Consider the following 20,925-nt stretch of genomic DNA (forward strand, 5'->3'; position numbering starts at 1 on the left):
GAGGCTGGAGCAGCGGTGGTAGGATGAAGATCAGAGTCTGGAACTGGGCAAGATCAGGGAACCTAGAAGGTGAGAAGGAATATTGGAATCCAGAGCCAGAAAAGATTGAGGAGATTGGAGCAAGGATTTATTTGGAATGGAGCCAATCACTATAGCAGAGGCTAGGGACAGGGAAGATCAGAAGGGTCAGTGGTGGTGTTGGGGGTTTGGAGATCTGGGATCTCATTGATGAAATTCAAAGGGTTTGGGTTGGGGGAGTGGTGTCCAATCACTGGGGATGGTGAAGTCTGTATACAGAATACAGCCTCATTATAATATTTAAATTACCAACCCAGCTCCTGCAAAGGTCTCACCTTCATTAAAACTGGAAGTGGGCTGGTTGGAAGCAGGTTGGGTCAGGATTCAGATTTTTAATATCACACCCAACCCAAACTCACCATTTTAGGAGGTTAAAATTCCCACCTTAGTGGGCTGGATTTTACCACCAACGCACTTCACCACCCAGGAAGGAAAGTTGGCCAGCAGCTGACCCACCTGGTAGAAGCCCACCCACAGCCACAAAACACTGCTGAAGTGGTAAACTAGCTCACAGTGGGACTTCCACTCTTAAGTGGGCAGGAAGTCTCACACTCAAGAACGGCCAGCCTGTATCTGCTGCCTGTATCTTAACTTGCTCTAAACCTCACTCATCCATCACCCCTATGCTTGCTGACCTTCACTGGCTCTGCGCCTGGAAACACTTCAATTTAAAAATGTTCATCCTTGCGTTGAAAACCCTCCATAGCCTCAACACTCCCTTTCTGTGTAACCTCCTGTAACCCTGCAAACCTTCGAAATCCCCGCAATCCTCCAATTTCCATCTTTTAAGCATCCTTGATTTTAAATGCTCCACCATTGGCAGCTGTGCTTTCAGCTACCATGGTCTTAAGTTTTGGAATCCCCTTCCTAACATCTCTACCACTGTTTCCACTTTTTAAGATGCTGCTTAAACCCCTTTGATCAAACTTTTGGTGATCTATCCTCATTTTCCCCAATGCAGCTTGGTGTGAAAAATGTTTTCATTGACCCCATTCTTGTTAAGCGCTTTGGTACGTTTTACTATGTTAAAAGTACTATATAAATATAAGACGTTGTTGTTGCCTATAAGAATGAAACCAGACTGCAGGCAGTAATATACATTTGTGTAAAACTCTTCTAAGTCAGGGGCTGTAATTTAACATACTATTGGGTTTACAAACAGTAAACCAGAGCCTAAGTGGAACATTTGGTTCTGTTGATACTTAGGAGAGTTTTGTTCTGTAACAGATGGATTTCCTCAATGCTAAACTGTCTTTTCTTTCTTTTTTCCTTCAGAAACTGATGGGAAAGCAGACAACATCTATAGAAAGCCCCCTGTCTACAGGCAGCACGGTACAGTTTGCTAATTTCATGCTTTATACCACTCTGCAGGATATTCTAATACTAGGGTATTGTTCCGTGGACTGTCTATTAAACTAGCAATATCTGGCTTTTGGTTATCCTGGTTTAAGAGCTGTTCCTTTTCATTGTGATATGTCCCTTAAATTGAAAAGAAGAAAATGCAGTTTAGTTCCTTCTACTTCATATTCATCAGATTGTATTTTAGTTTTGCGAGTTTTTTATTGAAAAACCAAGGTGGTGAGAGAAGCACCTTAGTCATTATGTAGGAGGCCACCTTAGTTCAAAGAAAGAGACAAGGTGACAAACCAAGGAGTTGTGGTTAGATGATCCATGTCTGAGTTTTAAAATCACTGTAATTACACCACACTCTTTGTTCATAGAATCATACATTCTTTAATTGTTTGCATATGAAAAATATTTCAACATGCTGAAGACACTAAATTGTCATCTGCAGCTCAATGCACAGTCGACCCTACACTTTTTTCTATTCTTTCACGGGATATGGGCGTTGCTGGCTCTAGGCCAACATTAATTACCCATCCCTAATTTTGCACTTTCATTTCACATTCCTTAATGTGACAAAGCACTGACAGCATAAACAGTGCACTATTTAGAGCATTCTTAGTGTTACAGATTTTTCTTCTCACTCCTGGAAATGGGTTTTGAATACTTGGAGCAACTCCATGAAATGATGGGTTCATCGTTGACATTTCTAGCCACCAGTATTCCCTCTAATTTTTCTGAGTGCGTGAATGATTTCTTTAAATGCACAGCCCCTTTAAATTTTTTTGCACAGCCACACATCATGGTAATTTAAAGGGGCCAATTTGTGCACAGACTTTTCGGTAGCTATGCGATCATGCAGCTTAGAGAGAACATTGCTAACCACACACTGGCCTGAATTTTTAGACTGGCGGGCGGGCGGGCCCAGGATCAGCCGGGGAACGGACCATCGATTGTGATTGGCCCCCAACTGCGATTTCATGCTGGCTGGCCAATTAACGGCCAGCCAGCGTGAAGTGAGAAGCTCAGCACGGGCACGGGCCTGTGCTGAGAGAAAGCTCCCTGAAGGCAGAGCGCTGCCTCAGGGAGCTGAAGACCTGAAAAATCAAAAATAAAGGTTTCAGAAGCTGAAAGAAAGTGTCCATTTATCATCGTAAAGCTTCTGAAAATTTAGCTGTTGAAAATGCTGTCCACAGAAATTTATTTCTATTTTGTTTCATCATGGAAACCTCATCCCGCCCATGGATGAGATCTCATGAAAAATGCAACAGCCGCCTGGCTGATTCGCCCACCCGCCAACCGTAAGGTTGGATGGGCCACGAAAAATTGGAGTCAATTGTTCCGTTAGTGAGAAATTCCTAAGTTTAATTTTGGTGTTTATCTTGCTGCCTAGATTATATTGCCCTGTAATATCACATATAGGAATTATGTAATGCCGCTTTCATTCCCTCTAAGATGAAAAGATTAGAAATGTACAAATAAGAACTATACATCCAGAACAATTTTGCTAAATAGATGCTGTAATAATTGTGTTTGACTGCGAGTAAATATTTTAGATCAAATATATATTGCTTTACGTAGGTATAATTAAAGTCCTGAAAAATGTGGCTAATTTTTGAAGTACATTTATGAGATTTAAATAACCTGTCTTTTCAAGTGTTTGGATGCCTGTTATTGTTTATATTTCAATATTTACCTTTAGTCTTTTAAATAGGCTTCACCCTATTCAATAAGTTGCTGGAAGCCAAGTAATTTGTGCGATTTTTAACAAGTTGCATTTTCATACAGAGTGTTCCATAACATATAAAGTAAGAAAGGAAAAATTGCAAGCCAAGGTCTGGTAGACTTGTAACAGAAACTTATAAGTGATGGTAGCAGACGCATCTTTCACTGTGAATACACCTCCTGATATGCATCTGATCTTGTTATTCACCAATAACAATATGACAGGGAGAGACCTACATATTTGTCTCTCTTTCTTGCACTGCTGCTGGCCAGCGGTATAGACTGAAAATGAGAAGGGGAGGGGACAGTGCCCCAGGATATGCGTGATGTAAAGATTATGACCCTGTACAAGAACAAGGGCGACCACAACAATGGTAACAACTGTTGAGGCATCTCACTGCTGAGCAACATGGGAAAAGCCCTTCTCAGACTGCAGATCCTGGCTGAACGTATCCAGCCCGAATCCTTCTGCCATTTTAGAACTGGAAGATCTGTAATTGACATGATCTTGTCAGTCTGTCAGCTGCAAGAGAAATGCCAGGAACAAAGGAGATCACTAAATATTGCCTTCATAGATCTCACTAAGTCATTCGATCGTGTGAGCAGAGGCAGTCTATTTAAGCTGCTGGAGAAAATTGGCTGTCCACCAAAGATGGTCAATGTGATCTCTTTCCATGACAACTTTATGGGTAAGGTGAGCTATATGGGGCAACATCAGAACCCTTTGAGATCCGCAGTGGGATCAACCAGAGTTGTGTCCTGACACCGATAATCTTTGGCATATGCTACTGTCTGTCATAAACCTTCAGGTCATCTACAGCAGGACCTGGGAGAGAAACCATGGGTCCTCATGCTTCCTCTGTTTCCAGGCCCACTGATCACATTATGTAAGAGCCCATTTGTCATTTGTAAAATGTAACCTTTGTAATTTGGAGTCAAGAACCATCCTTCCACAAAAAAAGAGCCACGAACCATGGAATCTAAAAATTGGATTGCTACATTGAATAAATTATACATATTATGAATTTTCTGATTAACTATACTATAGTTTCAAAAGTGCACTTTTATTCATTAGACAATGGCCTTGGTTCCACTGCTTGAGTTCTATAAAACGCTCCTGTAGCACAAACCATCTACATGTATAAAAGGACAGCAGCAATTACCTGAGGATGGGCTATTCACTTCCTTTAAAAAATAGAGCTGTTTTTATTTAGTCTTAGTTTTGGGAACTATTCCAGTGAGGTCTTTCAAAATGGCAGGTTTCGAATTAAAGTCCATACGATCACAATTAATGGTTACTTACCGGGATTTAGGAATTCAGGGTCACTTAAAATGCACTGTACAATCTTGTCCAATTGCTGTTAAAAAACAGCCATCACCTCAAAATAACACCTCTGCCCACCACGCACATGTCCACAACAGCCCATCCCAGCCCTTGTGAGTGTTCAATTGATGGACAGCACCACTGACCAATGGAAAGCCAAAACATTGCATCAATCAAGCACAGCCCCCCCTGCCCTTTCCACTACACTCTACCCCTCATGCCCACTTGTCACTAACAGAGGTAATAAGCGGGAAGTGGTAGGAGGTAAGAGTTAACTTATTGCTTGAGCCTGGGCCCCGGTGTTCTGCATCTTGTGCACATCCCTCTCCCAGGCCTTGTTCTACGGAGAGTGTCTGCTTACATATCAGAGCTGATGGAAGGCTGTTCAGCCTTCAAGACAAAGTTACATCAAGTCCTTGTCAGAGATTTGCTCTACACGGACAATTCCACACTAGCATGCCATATCAAGGAACACCTTCAGGGGCAAATGGACAAACTCTCTCATGCTTGTAAAGATTTTGGTTTCATCATCAGCATCAGGAAGATGAACACCAAATGTCATGGTCCAGGACATTGCCATACCGCCATCCATCAGCATCGACAATGTGATGTTGGAGGTTGTTGATACCTAATTCACATATCTAGGCTCCAAAATCACCAGCAACCTATCATTTGATGCTGAAATCAACACACACATCACAAAAGCTGCAGCTGTTTTATCCAAGCTGAGTAAGAGAGTGTGAAACAACAGCAACCAGACTGAGAACAACAAACTGTGAGTCTACCAAGCCTGTGTCCTCAGTGCACTCCTCTACAGTGCTGGACAACGTATGCTAGGTAGGAGAAAATGCAGTATAGCTTCCACCTTTGCCGTCTCAGACTTATCCTTGGCATCTCTTGGCAGGACAAGGTCACCAACTTTGAGATCATGCGTGCTAATTCCATCATCATACACTCGTTGCTAAGCCAGTGATGTCTGTGCTGGCTTGGCCATATTCATCAACCTTCTGTACATGGGGCCATCCTGGGTATCCATACCTCTGCTACAAGGATACCTGCAAGCGAGAAAGGAAAACGGTGGACCCTGACAACTGGGAGACAGTCACTGATGGCCACAATCTCAACAGGCTGACTGTTTGGAAGGGCATTGGAAAAGGTAAGCAGAAGCAAAAAACTCAGCTGGCCAAGAAGAGGGCCCAGCGAAAACAGAAGCCAGTGAATTGTGTACCTCTCAGCCCACTGCCTTCCTCTGCAGTAAATGCGACAGAGACTGATATGCCCGGGTGGGGTTCTGCTTCGCACAGAGTTGACCAGCACAGCGCAAACTGAGACAGAAGGCTGCCACTAGTAATAACAATTTGAACTGAAAAAAATGTAAATAATTTCACCTATCATTTTCTGATGTGTTCCTTAGTAAACATCAATACAAAACACTCATTAAGTATTCTAGCCTTGCCCTGTGCCTCTAAGCACATATCACCTTCTTTGTCCCCAATGGGCCTCACCCTGCCTCTTACCACCCGTTTACTATTTATTTGCCAGTAGAAGATTGTGGGGTTCCCTTTTATGTTAACTGCCATTCTATTCTTATATTCTCTCTTTGCCAATCTTATTTCCTCTTTACTTCTGCTCTCAACTTTATGCATTTGTTTTGGATCTCACTTGAAGAATTCACCTGGCATACATCAACTTTTTTTTTGTTTCAACATATTCTCCATCTCCCTTGTAATCCAAGGAACCCTGGCTTTGGTTCAAATTCAACTTCACCTCCATATTTTTTACAAGATGCCTTTGTCCTATTAAAGTGGGCTTAAACATCCAGGAATTGAATTCTAGTTCCCAGTCAAGAATGGATTTATAGAGGTAGGAATTGGATTTCATTCTTCTTGTTTTAAAGGCATTAAAAGGTCAAGGTGGGCCAGTTTTGGGGAGAAATTTCCTGTATCCGATCTACACCAGGAGTCTATTGGCTATATTGGCATCAACAGCTGTCTGTAGTGCTGACCAAAACATGTGTAAGGCCCCTTACATATGTAAATAAGGGGCCTAATGCCTCTTTCAAGACCCTGCTCTAAACTGGTGAGTAAATACCAAAGCAGGTTTGGGCTTTCTGGTTGGATGCAAGGAGATGATTATGCACCTGGAATGGGCCATAACCCATTTTTACCCCATTGTCCAGCTTTAAGCCCTGGCCATTTAGTTTTAGTCTTCTGATTGAAATCTCAATAAGCAATCCGTGATTAGCTCAAACTACCTAGTGATTATTTGTTGGTAATTATTAAAAGAACAGAGCTTAAAATTAATTGGACAGTTAAATAGACTGTATTATTACCTTCCTGTTCATGGCAGCTAATAATCCAAGTGCATTTAGCGTTCTTGTGTGTTTATTATGATAGGTCATTTAAATCCAGAAACATTTTTTTTATTTCAATGATTTCCATGAAAGAACTTTGAGGCACAGCAATCACATTCAGAATGTATCCTGTGTTTCATTGTTTATCAATACCAAGTGTGAAATAACCAATTTAATATCAACAAGTTAGGATGCTTATTGATGATGCTGTGCATCATCTCACTACTTCAAATGTTGGGCCAAATTTGCTATAAAAGTAACGGTGAAGCTAACGGCGCTTAGAATTATTTATGTCCAAATTGAACAGCAACTTCCAGCAACCACATATGCGCAGTTATATGCAAAAGTCCATTAGTTTCTGTCCGAGATGCCCTGCTCCTCCAATGCCCTTCCTTCCGTAAGTGACATCTCATCGCCTTGACTCACCATTCAAACATATTGAATGACATGAAGTTACTGTACTTACTTTGTAGATACAGACTAAACTTAGCAGAAGAGCTAGATTTTATGGAGGCGTTGGGGGTCTGGACTGCTGGCTAGAGTGCTGGCGCAAAACCCACATTGCCTCCTCCAGGAAGGCCTGCTGGTATTAAGTGCCACTCAGACAATTAACAGGCCACCAGCGGGCCTGAAATTGCCTAGTAAGCCATTCGGATCATGGGCAATTTGGGATGGGGAGTGGATGGGCAACAAATGCTGGCCTTGCCAGTGATGCCCATGTCTTATGAAAGATTTTTAAAAATCAAGGACTCCAGGGGTGGAAGTCCCACCTACCAAGAGCTGCTGGCCAGTCAGTGGCCGGAAGCTGTTTTAAGTGGCAGTGCCACTGGGGAGGCTATGGCTGCTGCCAGAAGGGTGCCTACCAGAGGCCCAGGATCAGGGAGTGATCCAGGCCTCAGGTAACTAAGAAGGGGAGGAGTTTCGTGGGTGGGGTTGATGGGGAGAAGGGCATAGAGGCGTCAGCCACAAGGACAGGGGAGTGGCTGTCAGCATTGCCCCCAACCTCCCCAATGTTGCGTCCCCTGATCAGGAACTGAGTGCTTTTGAAAGAGGGACCCACCTCCCCCGCCCCCGCCACATCCTGGGCCCGGAAGACCACAAACAGGCTCTTCAGTCTTACCTATCGTACACGCTGCACCTTGAGAGGCCCGCCCAGCACTGGGTTAGCACCAGCGCAAACAGAATGAGGTGCTTAAGAGGTCATTAATTGCCCACTTAAGAGCTTAATTGGTGGCGGGGCAGGAAGCCCAACTATGTGCCTTCCCACCCCTGACTTAATTCTGACGGAGGTGGGAAAGTGGAGGGGTTCATAAACACCACCATCCCACCTAGTTAAATGTTCTTCCCATCTCCAAACATGCAACAAGTGAAGCCATAAAATTCCACCCTTAGGGTTTGGCCATTCTAGTTGAAGTATACTACAAATAAGTCTTGCTTATTACTAAACAACCTCTCTGGCACTGAAAACTAACTTTTATTGTTGTGGAGTCTCACTCCATCAGCTTTTAACTAAAATTAAAGTAATTTTGCTTTTTCCTCTGCTTCTCTTTTCTCTCTCTTTTAATTTAATCTTTCTTTCCCTGTTTATTTTGCTTTCTATACCAGACTTGACAATGAATTCACTGTTCTGACATGGAGTTGAATCCAAAGATCAGCCATGATAATATTGAATGGCAAAGCAGGCTTGGTAGGATGTATGGTCTTCTCCTGCTCCAATTTCTTGGGGAGAATTTTCTCCCCGTCGGGGGGGCTGTGCGGGAGCGGACGCTGGTGGGCACGCAACCGATCAGGGTGGCGCCACCATTTTACGTGGGCGGACCAATTAAGGCCCGCCCAGCGTGACACACACCCGGAAACGCTCAGCACTCCCTGTGCGGGCGGGGGGAGGAGGCTGAGTCAAAGCCTGCGCTCTTTCATGCGTGCGAAGGAGCGCAGAAATCTCCCTGAGGCACAGAGCTGCCTCAGGGAGATTAGTTTGATTATGAAAAATTTAAATAAAGAAAAAACAATAATTCAGACATGTCCCCTCATGTGACAGTGTCACATGAGCTGGGATATGTCAATGAATTTTAATAAAAATTTAATTCAATTTATAAGCGCATCATGAAACCTCATCCCACCCGTGGATGAGGTTTCATGATAAATGCGAAGGCCGCCTGAGCCCTTCGCCTGCCCACCAACCTTAAATTCAATGGGCAACCCAGACTACCAGCTTAATTAGATTATTAACAGCCTTAATAGGCCTTTGACAGTTCGGCAGGCGCGCAGCCAACTCTGGTGCATGCCCGCCGAACTGAAGATCTGAATGACGCGCGGTGACGTTGGGACGCACGCCAGACGTCACCACATGTCATTTTATGCGTCAGCGATGGGACCCACCCCTGCACACCGACCAGAAGATTCAGGCTTTTATGCTCTTAAATTATATTCTTATTTCCTGATTCTAACTCTGCATTGCTCATTAATGGCTCTTCAGCTTGATTGGTCAATAAGATACGCAGTTGCTTGCCCAATTCACATAGATCCAGATGCTCTGTAGAGGCACCTCGCTTTTTTGGATGGTTGGCTGATCTCAACTTACCATTCAAAAACCTTTGCTGAGAAACTCTATGGACAAGTGCAAGTCTGACAAATGGAACGCCATTCATCTGCCACTCAGCAAAATTCAGCCGATTGATACAGTAGTTGTAACTGTTTTGAGATTTTCAGGTGGTTTGCATACTGCATAGACAGTAAATTATAATGCATTTTGTCATGACCACAGATCATAGCCCCAGATTGCTTACAGACATAGTGAACTTTTAAGTAAGACTTTTTTTTAAAAAAAGGACATCCAAGCAAATGCTGGCCGAGACTGTAAAGTAACCATTTCCTGGAAAATATGTGGATTACACTTGACTAATTAGTCCAGAGAATGGAATGTCACACCTAAAAAGATGTCAAGGCCTACTTCAGACGGCGACACTTCACAGGAAAAGATGCAACGCAGAAACTGAACTGTAATCTCCTGTGGTTGCAGAGATAATGAAGGCTGATTACCATCTCAGCAGGAACCATATCCTGTGAATTATATCCCAGAACATGATGTGGACATGATGTGAGTTGAAAAGAAAGCAGATCTGGGCAAAAGACATGTTTGTTTTTTCCCTTCCAGGAATACACAAGAAAAGGGGTTAAAAGTCAACTGGAACTCTGGACTCGGTGTGCCAGTTTTGGTGTTCCAGGCCTGGTGTGCGAGGGTATGCTGTGAAGGTCACATCTGAAGAACATTAACTAAGCATCCCTGCACTTGCAGGTAAAAAAAGTCCTCTCTCACTCTCTCTCTCTCTCTGATTGCTGGAAGCAACTCACAAGTCAGCAAAGCCACAGTTGAAAAGGAAACAAGACAACTCCTTTCAGCGAACCTGCAGAACCAAGAATCTCCAAACCAACTGCTCAACTGCCCAAAGTCAATTCTACTGGAATCCTCCAACTTAATGGCCGCAATGTTTCATCGTCTACTCCTCACGGTCCAGCCAAAGACTGATTCATATATTCTTTTAGCTTTTTATTTCTGGACTCATTTCTCATTTCTAATCTGTGTGTATGTGTGTTGTGTTTTTATTTTTTTCTCTCGTGTTTTAATAACTAATAAAATCACTCTTTCTTTAACTCGAGACGGCCTGATTAAATTGGCTCCTCTTAAAACATAAATACATTTGGACTGGGAAAATGTATCCATGAGGGAAGGGATCTTTTTAAATTGATCTTGTTGTGACCAACCAAGGGGGTTGAATAAAGTAGGGGAGCCAGTTCATCCGCCCTTCTCCCGAGAGCATAACAATTTGGGGTACCTCGTCTGGGATCATAGCAAATTGGGGGAACCTTGCCCGGGGACCGGTCGTAACAATTTCAGACAGCCCTCAGTCAGTAGTTGTACTCAGAATTAGTGATCAGGTTGTTTTACATGTAGGATTTCATCATACCTAAGTCTAGGCCTTTGCTTCTAGTTATGCCAAATCTAGGCTATCTGGCTTCTTGTCAGAGATGTAAATGCTAACCGTAAACAGAAAACTCATGCCTACAGAAGAGAGCAGAATCAATGACAGAATTTCATGCATTTAAAAAAAATCAATCTGAAGGAAAAACTCAGCTGTCTTGCCATATTAGTGTCATTTGTATAAAGATTTTCTCAGGAAACAAATCTAGTACAAGGACATTTAGAAAAGAAGTACACCATACCTAGATACAATATAAATAGTAATGAACTCAGTCTTATGGCCTCAGAACCACAAGGTGGAATGTAATACTTGCCGAGGGATTAGAGAAAGAAGTGGGCAGGGGCGCTGAATAAGACAGGAAGTGCAGTTTCAAGTTCCCGATGTCAGGATAAAAGCACTGAATTCTCCTGGCAGCGGGTTGGAAGTGAGATGGCAGTGCTGGCAGCACACGTTGGATAACTAATTGTAATGGATTTGCATGCAGTGAATACTCATTGGGTGGAATTTTATGGCCTCATGGTATGTTTGGAGGCGAAAAGAGCATCTAATTGGGATGGTGGCATGCCTGAAGCCCTTCACCTTCCTGCCTCTGCCGGAATTAAGTCCGGGGCGGGAAGGCCCATGGATGGACATGCCGCCCTGCGAATTGAGGCCTTTAAGTGGGCAATTAATGGTGGGGGGTGGGGTCCCTCAATCAAAGGCATTCAGTGTCTGATCTCTGGTAGGTGTCATTCCGGCAGCAGCCCTGGCCTCCCTAGTAGGACTGTTGTTCAAAAGAGCTACCGGCCTCTGATTGGCTGGCAGCTCTCTGCATCAGGATTTCTGCGTCCAAGTCCTTGATCCTGGGAAAGACCCGCCGCTGGCTACACAAGTGCCTGAATGGCACTTAATACCAGCAGGCCTTCCTGGAGGAGGCAACACCTGTCTCTCGCCCGCTCTCCAGCCAGCAGGCGAGATCCCCGACACCCCCATAAAAGCTAGTGCATTAAAGCACAAGAATTTGCAGTTAAATGTAACCTTTGCAATTAAGTTGAAGGCATACAGTTAGAGCTGGTGTGGAGCAGGTGAGGCAGAGGTTGAAGCTGAGTGAGTTGCTGCTGTCTGCCATTATTTGGAGAGTTTACTGGAAGAGGAGAGGGAAGGCTGAGAAGCATTGCAGAGCTGGTCAAGACTGATCGAGCAAAGGTTGATGATGACCAAGAGAGGGTTAAGGATGATCGAGGAAGCTCAATGGTGATCGAGGGAAGGTAGCTGGTTACTGAGGGAGGGTTGAGGGTGAACGAGGGAAGGTCAAGGGTGACTGAGGGACATTGAGAGCAAGACCAGGCTGTGGTCAAAGAAGACCAGTGTGATCAGCATTTGTCCACAGATGCAAGATTTGTTTGAGGACCAGGTCAACTGTGGAGGCATAACTTCACCTGGCTTCTGCCCTCTGTTCATTTTCTGGTGGCAAAATGGGCCTCATCCACCCAGTGTTCCTGGAGCCTTAGTGGAGGAGGATGATGCAGAGAAAGGATGATATTGGGCCAGGTGCAGTAGGAACTAGAAGACCAACCATGGGCGGCACCAAATGCTAAGACTGGTCTGGATGGAGGCAACCAGGGGCCAGTGCGACAATGAGCTATGGCTTGATCTAAAGTCCACCACATTCGCCTAAACTACTTGTAAATGACTGAGAAGCAATGTCAAAAATGGCTGTAGATGTCTAGGGGGGTAGTCACTAAAATAAAAACAGAAAGTGCTGGAAATACGTGGCCAGTCTGGCAACCTGTGGAGAGAGAAACAGAGTTGATGATTTGAGTTGAATATGACTTGAAGAGACATATTTGACTTGAAATATTATCTGTTTCTCTCTCCACAGATGCTGCCAGACCTACTGAGTATTTCCAGCACTTTCTATTTCTATTTCAGATTTCCAGCATTCACAGTATTTTGCTTTTATTTGAGGCAGTCACTAACCTCTGTGCTCTCCTACAGGATGACCTGCGACCCTTGGACTGGGAAGGAGCCTAATGCCTGTGGCATTAAAAGTGACTGCGACATTGAACCTCTTCGCCAGCATCTCCTTTCCGGTGTCCAAGGGGGACATGCCAGGCATCTCACAGGCAACTGCATCAGAGAGGTCACCTGTATGCTACTTAAAAGAGCCATAGAGTTTGCACAGGCAGAGAGCCAAGCCACAAAATCAAAGGGCTTTTGTGTCATCACAGGTGCAGATCGAGTTATCGACTGCGCGCGTGTGGTAATCAGAGCTACCTGGAACCAGCCTACAACCTTCATAAGGGTTCCCCACTCAATAAGTGCGCAGTTGGTCTGCGACTACCGGAAACATATGCTCCAGGTGTGTGCTCGGTTCCCAGGGTGCTCTCACGATTCATACCCGCTTTGTGACTCACAGGTGCCACAGCTCTTCAAGACCTCCTCACACCTGCAGGGAAGGATCCTGAGTGACGGGCTATCCACTCAACACCTGGCTGATGACACCAGTCAGAAACCCTTGAACCCCCAGCCAAGGAGTAGTATATTGCTTCCCATGGTTCCACAAGGGCTACAGTAGAGTAGGCCATTGGAACGCTGAAAAAGACGTTCCAATACCTGGACCACCCTGGCAGAACAATACAATATGTACCTCAAAGGGTCTCAAGGCTATTGTAGTCTGCCTCACGCAGCAGAGAGGGAGGACTTGCCAGCCTCAGAGATAGAGGAGCCATTCTCCTAATCAGATGAGGGTGATGGGGAAGATGCATTGGAGCAAGAGAATCTGCCTGTTGGAGCCTCAGGATCAGATGCCAGGGCCATGGAGAGAAACATGAGGAAGGTCCATAAGTCCTTCATTCTGAACAGCAAGCATGAGGTTAAGATTCCATGTTAAGTTCGAAAGTTACATATTCCGATTGCAAACAAAAATCTTAAACTTAAACAAAGGTAATTACATAGGTACGAGGGGAGAAGTGGCTAAAGTTAATTGGGTAAATAGACTAAAAGGTATGGAGGTAAATGAACAGTGGGAAACATTTAAAAGAAACAATTCAAAATGTTCAACAGAAATACATTCCATTGAAAAACAAAAACTCAGCAAGAAAAACCCATCCGTAGCTCACTCAGGAAGTTAAGGATAGTTTAGATTAAAAGAAATGGCTTACAATGTTGAAAAAAGCAGGAGCAAGTTTGAGTTTTGGGAGTGCTTTAGAAACCAGCAAAGGACCACCAAAAAGTTGATAGAAAGGGAAAAAATAGCATATGACAGTAAACTAGCCAGAAATATAGATCTAGATTTTCCACTCCTGCCAGAGGTGGGGTTCATGGCTGGCGGGGGCAGACAATATGTCGGGAGCTGAAAGATCGGTTTCCTGACAACGTTAAACGACGGAGGGAACTTTTGGCCCCAACCATCATGGCGTGTAGCCATTCCCGCCAGAGGTCGTCAGAAAGCCATTTTGCATCTCACGGTCAAGAATTCAAATGAACACCTGACCAGAATTCCCAGCACCCCACCCCACCTCACTGTCCAATGGACAGGATTTCACGCCGGTCAAGAGCACATCTAGACCACCCTGGTGTGCACAGGTCAGGACTTACCTGGATGGACACCTGGCACATCAAGTGGAGCCTGGAGTCGATGTTGAAGATAGAGAGTGGGCATAAGCAAGGCTTTTTCAAGTTGGCAGGCAGTGAATAGTGGAATGCAGCAAGGATCAGTGCAGAGGTCTCAGTTATTTACACTCTATATTAATGACTTAGATGAAAAGACAGAGAGAAATGTATATGCTTGCTGATGATATCAAGCTAGCTGGAAAGGTAAGCTGTGGGGAGGGCACAGAGGGGCTGCAGGGATATAAACAGGCTAGGTGAGTGGGCAATAAGATGGCAGTAGGAGTATAAGATAGGGAAGTGTGAATTTATTCACTATGGTCCTAAGAATAAAAATGCAGAATATTTTTTAACAAGTGGGAAACTTGTAAATGTTGATGTCCAAAGGCTGTGTTCGTACAAGGAACGCAGAAAGTTAGCATGCAGTGCAGCAAGCAATTAGGAAGGCAAATAGCATGTTGGTCTTTATTGCAAGGGGATCGGAGTATAAGAATAAAGAGATCTTGCTACAGTTGTACAGGGTTTTGGTGAGACCACATCTGGAGTAGTGTGTGCAATTTTGGTTCCACAAATTGAAGAAAGGATACACTTGCATTGGAGGCAGTATAGCAAAGGTTCACTAAATTAGTCCCTGGGATGAGGGGGTTGTCTTACGCTGAGAGCCTGAGTAAATTGGGCTTATATTCTCTGGAGTTTAGAAGAATGAGAGACAATCTCATTGAAGCCTACAAAATTCTGAAGGGGCTTGATTGGATGCTGAGAGATTGATCCTGCTGGTCAGGGAATCTAAAACACCAGTGCACAGATTCAGGATAAGGGGCCCATCATTTAGAACTGAGATGAGGAGAATTTGATTCACGAAAAGAGTTGTGAATCTTTAGATTTCTCTACCCCCGAGGATTGTGGATGCTCCATTGTTGAATACATTTAAGATTGGGACAGAGGTTTTTGGTGTCTCAGGGAATTAAAGGACATAGGGAGCGGCTGGGAAATGGAGTTGAGGCTCAGGATAAGCCACGATCATATTGAATGATGGAGCCATATGGTCTACTCCTGCTGTTATTTGTTGTGTTCTTGAAAACTTTGAAAACCAATGGGTGCCTAGTTCTTACACCCACGTGACCTCTGCATCTCCCCCTGATTTCAAATCGCCAATGAATGTAGACAAACCACTCTATTCCTGCCACCCCAATCACTGATTTGTCAATACTTACCCTTCACTCATACAGGGTTGCCACTTATCATGTAAGTGGTCACCTTGCTAATCAGGTCCCACCAACAAAACCATCCACCACACATGAATAAATTGAACAAAAATATTGAATCATTCACAAACCGTACTATACACATACTGTAATCTGATGCTGTAATACCAATACCACTTTGGTATGATACAAGCTTTTATCTTTACACTGATGGTCAGTACAATGCAGCCCTGACATCAGCAACTGAGGTGCAAGCAGGCTGCTGAGTTCAATGCCCCATTGCCTGAGATGACCTTGGCAGCTGCTGTCTGGTTGTCCGAGGTTTGGAGGGGCCCCACATGCTGAAGGTCTCCTGAACAGATGCGGGTGCATCCTCTTGAGCCTTGCCTAGTGGAGGCATTGGGCTCACTTGCAGAGAGGCTGAGGAGCAGCTGCTGGTCCTTGGAATGCCATGAGAGGAAACTCCCAAAGTGGCTTGCTGGTGCTCCTCCTCCCTCTCTGTGTATGGTAGCATTTCCCTAAAAACCTGAGGGGAGGGACACCTGGAGGGAAGCCCAAGTGCCTCGTCCCCCTCAAGCCTGGCCATGGCTGCATAGAGCCCATTGCCAGAGCAACAGCATGGAAGCCCGACTGCATATCTGGCAGACAATGACTGGTCTGTTGAACCTGGCTGTCCATGGCAGTCACCAAACTCTCCATGAAGGAAGCCAAGTGCTTGCCCACCTGAGACATGGCCGAACACATAGCCCAGATGGAGCCTTTCATCATCCACAACTGCCTACGGTGTTCCCCTGCCTGCCTCTGCACCCCTAAAAGATTTCTTGTGGCCGTCACCAGGGAGCATCATGTAGGACAAAGCAGCTTGATTGGCACCCCATCAACCACCTTAAACATTCACTTCCTCCAACACTGATGCACATTGGCAGCAGCAGTCTATGAGTTGCACTGCAGCAACTCACCAACTCACCTTCGACGCACCTTCCAAACCTGCGACCTCAACATCTAGAAGTCAAGGGCAGCAGATGCATGGGAACAACTCCATCTGAAAATTTCCCTCCAAACCACACACCATCCTGACTTAGAACTATATTGCCGTTCCTTCACTGTCGCTGGGTCAAAATGTTGGAACTCCCTTCCTAACAGCACTGTGAGTGTACCTACACCACATCAACTACAGTGGTTCAAAAAGGCAGCTCACCACCACCTTCTCAAGAGCAACTAGGGATGGGCAATAAACACTGGCCCAGCCAGCGAAGCCCACATCCCGTGAATAAATTTTTAAAATTTGCATTTTCGCTTAAGAAGCAGAGCTGGAGAGAGACAGTCTTTTCAATAAATGCTGGCTTAACCAGCGATGACCCCATCTTGTAAACAATTAAATTTAAGAAGCCTGGGGCTCAGAATGGGCCTGCCCTCTAACAGCCCTCTGATTGTCTGGGTCCTTGGCTGTCATGGCCTCCATCAGCTGCCTCTGTCATGTCTGTGATGTGCTCACCAGATTATGACCCCCAACTCTAACCACGATCGCATTCCCACCGAGGTAACTGTATCTGCGCTGGTGGAGGGTGAAGAGGAAAGATGTAACGGTGCACTTTCTGAGGCTTCGACAGCCTCCTCTGTGGACTGCAGGGTCCTGGACGATGAAGCAAGCTGTACCTCCAGGATGCGAGGACCAGCATTAGAGAAGAGAAAGAATTAGGTTCACATTATTCACAATCCCTCTTCCCATCTCTCTCTGATGTATGTCTCCTTTCTGCCCAGTGGTCAACACCAGCTCTCAGTCTCTTCTCTCTGCACACCTGCTTTGCGATTGCCCAGCCACACTGCTCTCCAGTCAACTCCACTACACATGTGAGATGAGATCTAGGCATCGCTGGCAAGGTCAGCATTTAGTTGCCCATCCCTAATTGCCCTTGTGAGGTCATTCAGAGGGCAGTTAAGAGTTGCTATGGGTCTGGAGTCATATGTAGGCCAGACCAGTAAGGGCAGCAGATTTCCTTCCCTAAAGGGCATTAGTGAACCAGATGGGTTTTTACGACAATTGAAGATAGTTCCGTGGTCACTATGTTCCAGGTTTATTAACTGAATTCAAATTCCACCAGCTGTGGTAGGATTTGAACCCATGTCCTCAGAGCATCAGTCTGGGCCTGGATTACTAGTCCAGCAACATTACCACTACACCACCGTCTCTCCTAATGTTAGGTACTCCTCTGCCTGTCTTTGCCCATTACATGGCATTATGTGCAATGTGTAGGCAGAAGGGGAGAACGAGTCTGATCTTAATTGACACCGTACCCCCGTATCAGCAAGCATCTCTCTGACAGGTCATGGAGCCACCCAGGTAAGCAGTCCATAATCCCATAATCCCACTCTCATTCCACTTGTACAACCATGGAAATATGAGCCTGGAAATTCTGGCCAATGTACAATTCAGGCCTCATGATGCATATGCATTCCACTGCTCCTGACTAAGACACATTGCTTGTTGCCCTCATGAGAGCCACGTTGATCTGATGACACTATTGTACTCACCCTGGCAGTGCGGAGTGGGTTGTTGACCTTTTTCCTGCATTGGGCACCGGTGCGCCTGTGGACCCCATGGCTGCTAACCTCCATTGCAATCTCCGTCCAGGCTTCCTTGCTTAGGCAGGACAGTCTGCTGATGCTGTTGGTTGAGAAGAACAACTTACGCTGTTCCTACCAGCTTGTAGAAGAACCCACAGGGGGCCATCGCTGAACCATAGGCCCAGATGTCATCCAATCTGAGACATTTGCTGGACAACAGCTGAGGTCAAGCTGATGCTCCTAGGTTTCGTATCAGCCATTGCCACACTAATGTTGCTGACTTGGGGGCACTTAGTCTATGTCCGGGTGCCACTTAAAAATGTTGCCTGGAGAAGGGAACATTGGGTAAGGTGCAAATGGCCTTTTGGTTTGCTAGCACACATTTTTTACTAGGCGATAAATGTTAAAATTCCCCCATTGTGTTTCTGGTGAACAATCTGGTTGGTTTTACTTTTCATCTCCCTACCATAGGAATGTTGAGATTAATTGTGACACACCACCAATACCCCACCAACTTGCACAGACAAGAGATTGAACCTGAAACTTATCACTCTGGTCCATATCACTCAGTGCCATACATTTCTTGTATTTACTCTAAAAAGATAGGGGTATCCTCTAGAGTCTTTATGATCTGTGAAATATTAAAACTAGTGTTTCATAGAAAATGTTAAACAATTTCACAAAAATCACTGTCTTTATTTGGTCTCTGTCAGAACCATTTACAATTATTATTTTCGAGAATCTCACAATATTGCATTGTGGTGGTATGTGCCATTTATGGAATAGTTTCAGGTAGCTTTTCTTCAGCAATTTCAATATCTTTGCAACAATGGAAATGTTACTTTTTTAAGCCTTTTGTTCAATCTGACAGCAGCGCATAAGTGTCTAATGTGCTCCTTTTAAAGAGATGTTAGTAACTTATCTCAACTTACTGGAAGTGAATGGGGAGAAAAGTGCAACCCAACAATTAATGTTCACTTCTACTGTTGCCTTGCAATGATTGTCATGGTTAAGCAAGCCTAAAGTGTGTTCTAGTTTTTCAGCATCATATCTTTTTAAATGGGAATATTATTTTCAAATCGATTGCCATTTGAATTCACTTCATAATGTATTTTTCTCCTGTTGAACTGTTCTTTTGTTAACATTGTGTGGCCTCAAGATATTACACATATCAGTTTTAGCCATCATCAAGACAATTGTTTGGACAAATTGGTTATGACAGCAGTTTTTAAGCTATGACAGACTGACTCAAACTCAGCTGCAAAATGTTCACTTATTGTGGTTTACAAGGAGTTTTGCTCTGTTTTAATCAATGCATTAGTTTGTGTGTGTACTTGTAAATCACCTATGGCAGTATTCATATGAAGAATAGTCTACTTTATAATGTAGGCCTGCCCAAGCCTCAGCAGAAAACAACTTTCTCACTCACAGTAGAGTCCTAACAATGTTTCCGTCCCCTCTGTTTCCTCTTCCCAGATCAACAATGTCACTCTCTTTTGTCCCTCTGTCTCAAAATGATTTTATGTCTTTTTCAAATTCTTCTTCTGCCAATAGGATTGTGCTCTGCATAGTGCACGATAGAGCTACTCTCTTCTCCTTATTCACTCTCTCCAACTCGATAGGACCTTATAAACCCACAAATGAGATTATGATTGATCATAAACTTTGAGGATTCAAAGGGCAGAACTTTCCCAGGTCTTTGGAGGAGAGTTTGGGAGCAAGTGGAAGTCTCGGCAAGGGATATTAGGTCGGGATCCTGATGTGATCCCACCTTCTTTTGGCTTTTTCTGGGGTGGCTTGTGAGTCCAATGGGGAACTCCTGTGTATCTGGTGGGAAACCAATTGTGGTAATTTAAAAGGCATTAAAAGCATGGAATCCATCTTTACCAACGACACACGGGTTACACATGGGCCAGAAATTTACCAACCCGAGGAGCAGATTAGCAGGAAGGGGTGCCGAAAATTTGAAAGCCATGGCAGTGGTGCCATCTCTGCCACCTACCCACCCTGCCCACACCCACTGCGATTTTACCACTGCTTCGGGAAGCTTCAGGCGGCCCACTGGTCTGTGGGCTAATTGAGGCCATTAAGTGGCCAATTAATGGTCAACCTAAAAGCCTGCTCCTGCTGCTGGGATTTTACCTACGACAAATTGAGCATACGGAAGTGTGGCGTGAACTGTACTGGCCTGAAGGAGTCAGCCTAGGACCCTTCATTCCTCAGTCTTGTTTGCACTGAGCTCACAGCTATAAACATAGAACATACTTTGTACAGTCATTCCAACGATCTAAAGGGCAAGAAATCCATCAGGGTGGCCAATTTTGAACAGTAGATGTCCCAAAATCTTAAGGGGGAGAGATAGAAGGTTCATGAGTGGGAAGAAGCATCAGTATTAAGCTGCAGGAAATTTTTTGTAGCACCAACAACATAAGGGTAAAAGATAGAGAAGCCGTTAAGCATCAGAAGCTATAAACAATTGGTATAATAGTACATCAAACCTGCATCCAACATTCCCCAACTGCAGCCGAGGTTCTCTTTAATGGCTACTCAAAATGGCTACCTCCCAAATTCAGCCCCATGTTTGGTAGGAGAGAGCAGGAACTGATGGTAATTTAGGAAGCAGAGGAAACATTGAGCATCACCTGCCTAGGCTGGTTGTTTATACTGTTTCTGCAAAATCTCCATTGCAGTTACAGCAGGAAATCAAACCTGTCATCTATATGCTTCTTTAAAATTTCTTTCACATTGGTTCTTCTGTCC

General features: G+C 44.5%; 1 protein-coding gene across 1 annotated transcript in view; it reads left to right on the top strand.

Annotated features, from left to right (window-relative positions):
- The window catches only part of ablim2 (actin binding LIM protein family, member 2), a 397,169-nt gene that overhangs the window by 256,356 nt on the left and 119,888 nt on the right, over positions 1-20,925 (top strand). The window contains exon 14 of the mRNA XM_078542183.1: positions 1,354-1,410. Within this exon, the coding sequence (XP_078398309.1) occupies positions 1,354-1,410 (57 nt within the window). The remainder of the gene's footprint in view (positions 1-1,353; positions 1,411-20,925) is intronic.

The sequence above is a fragment of the Cetorhinus maximus genome, chromosome 1 (genome assembly GCF_964194155.1).
Source record: "Cetorhinus maximus chromosome 1, sCetMax3.hap1.1, whole genome shotgun sequence".
NCBI lineage: Eukaryota > Metazoa > Chordata > Chondrichthyes > Lamniformes > Cetorhinidae > Cetorhinus > Cetorhinus maximus.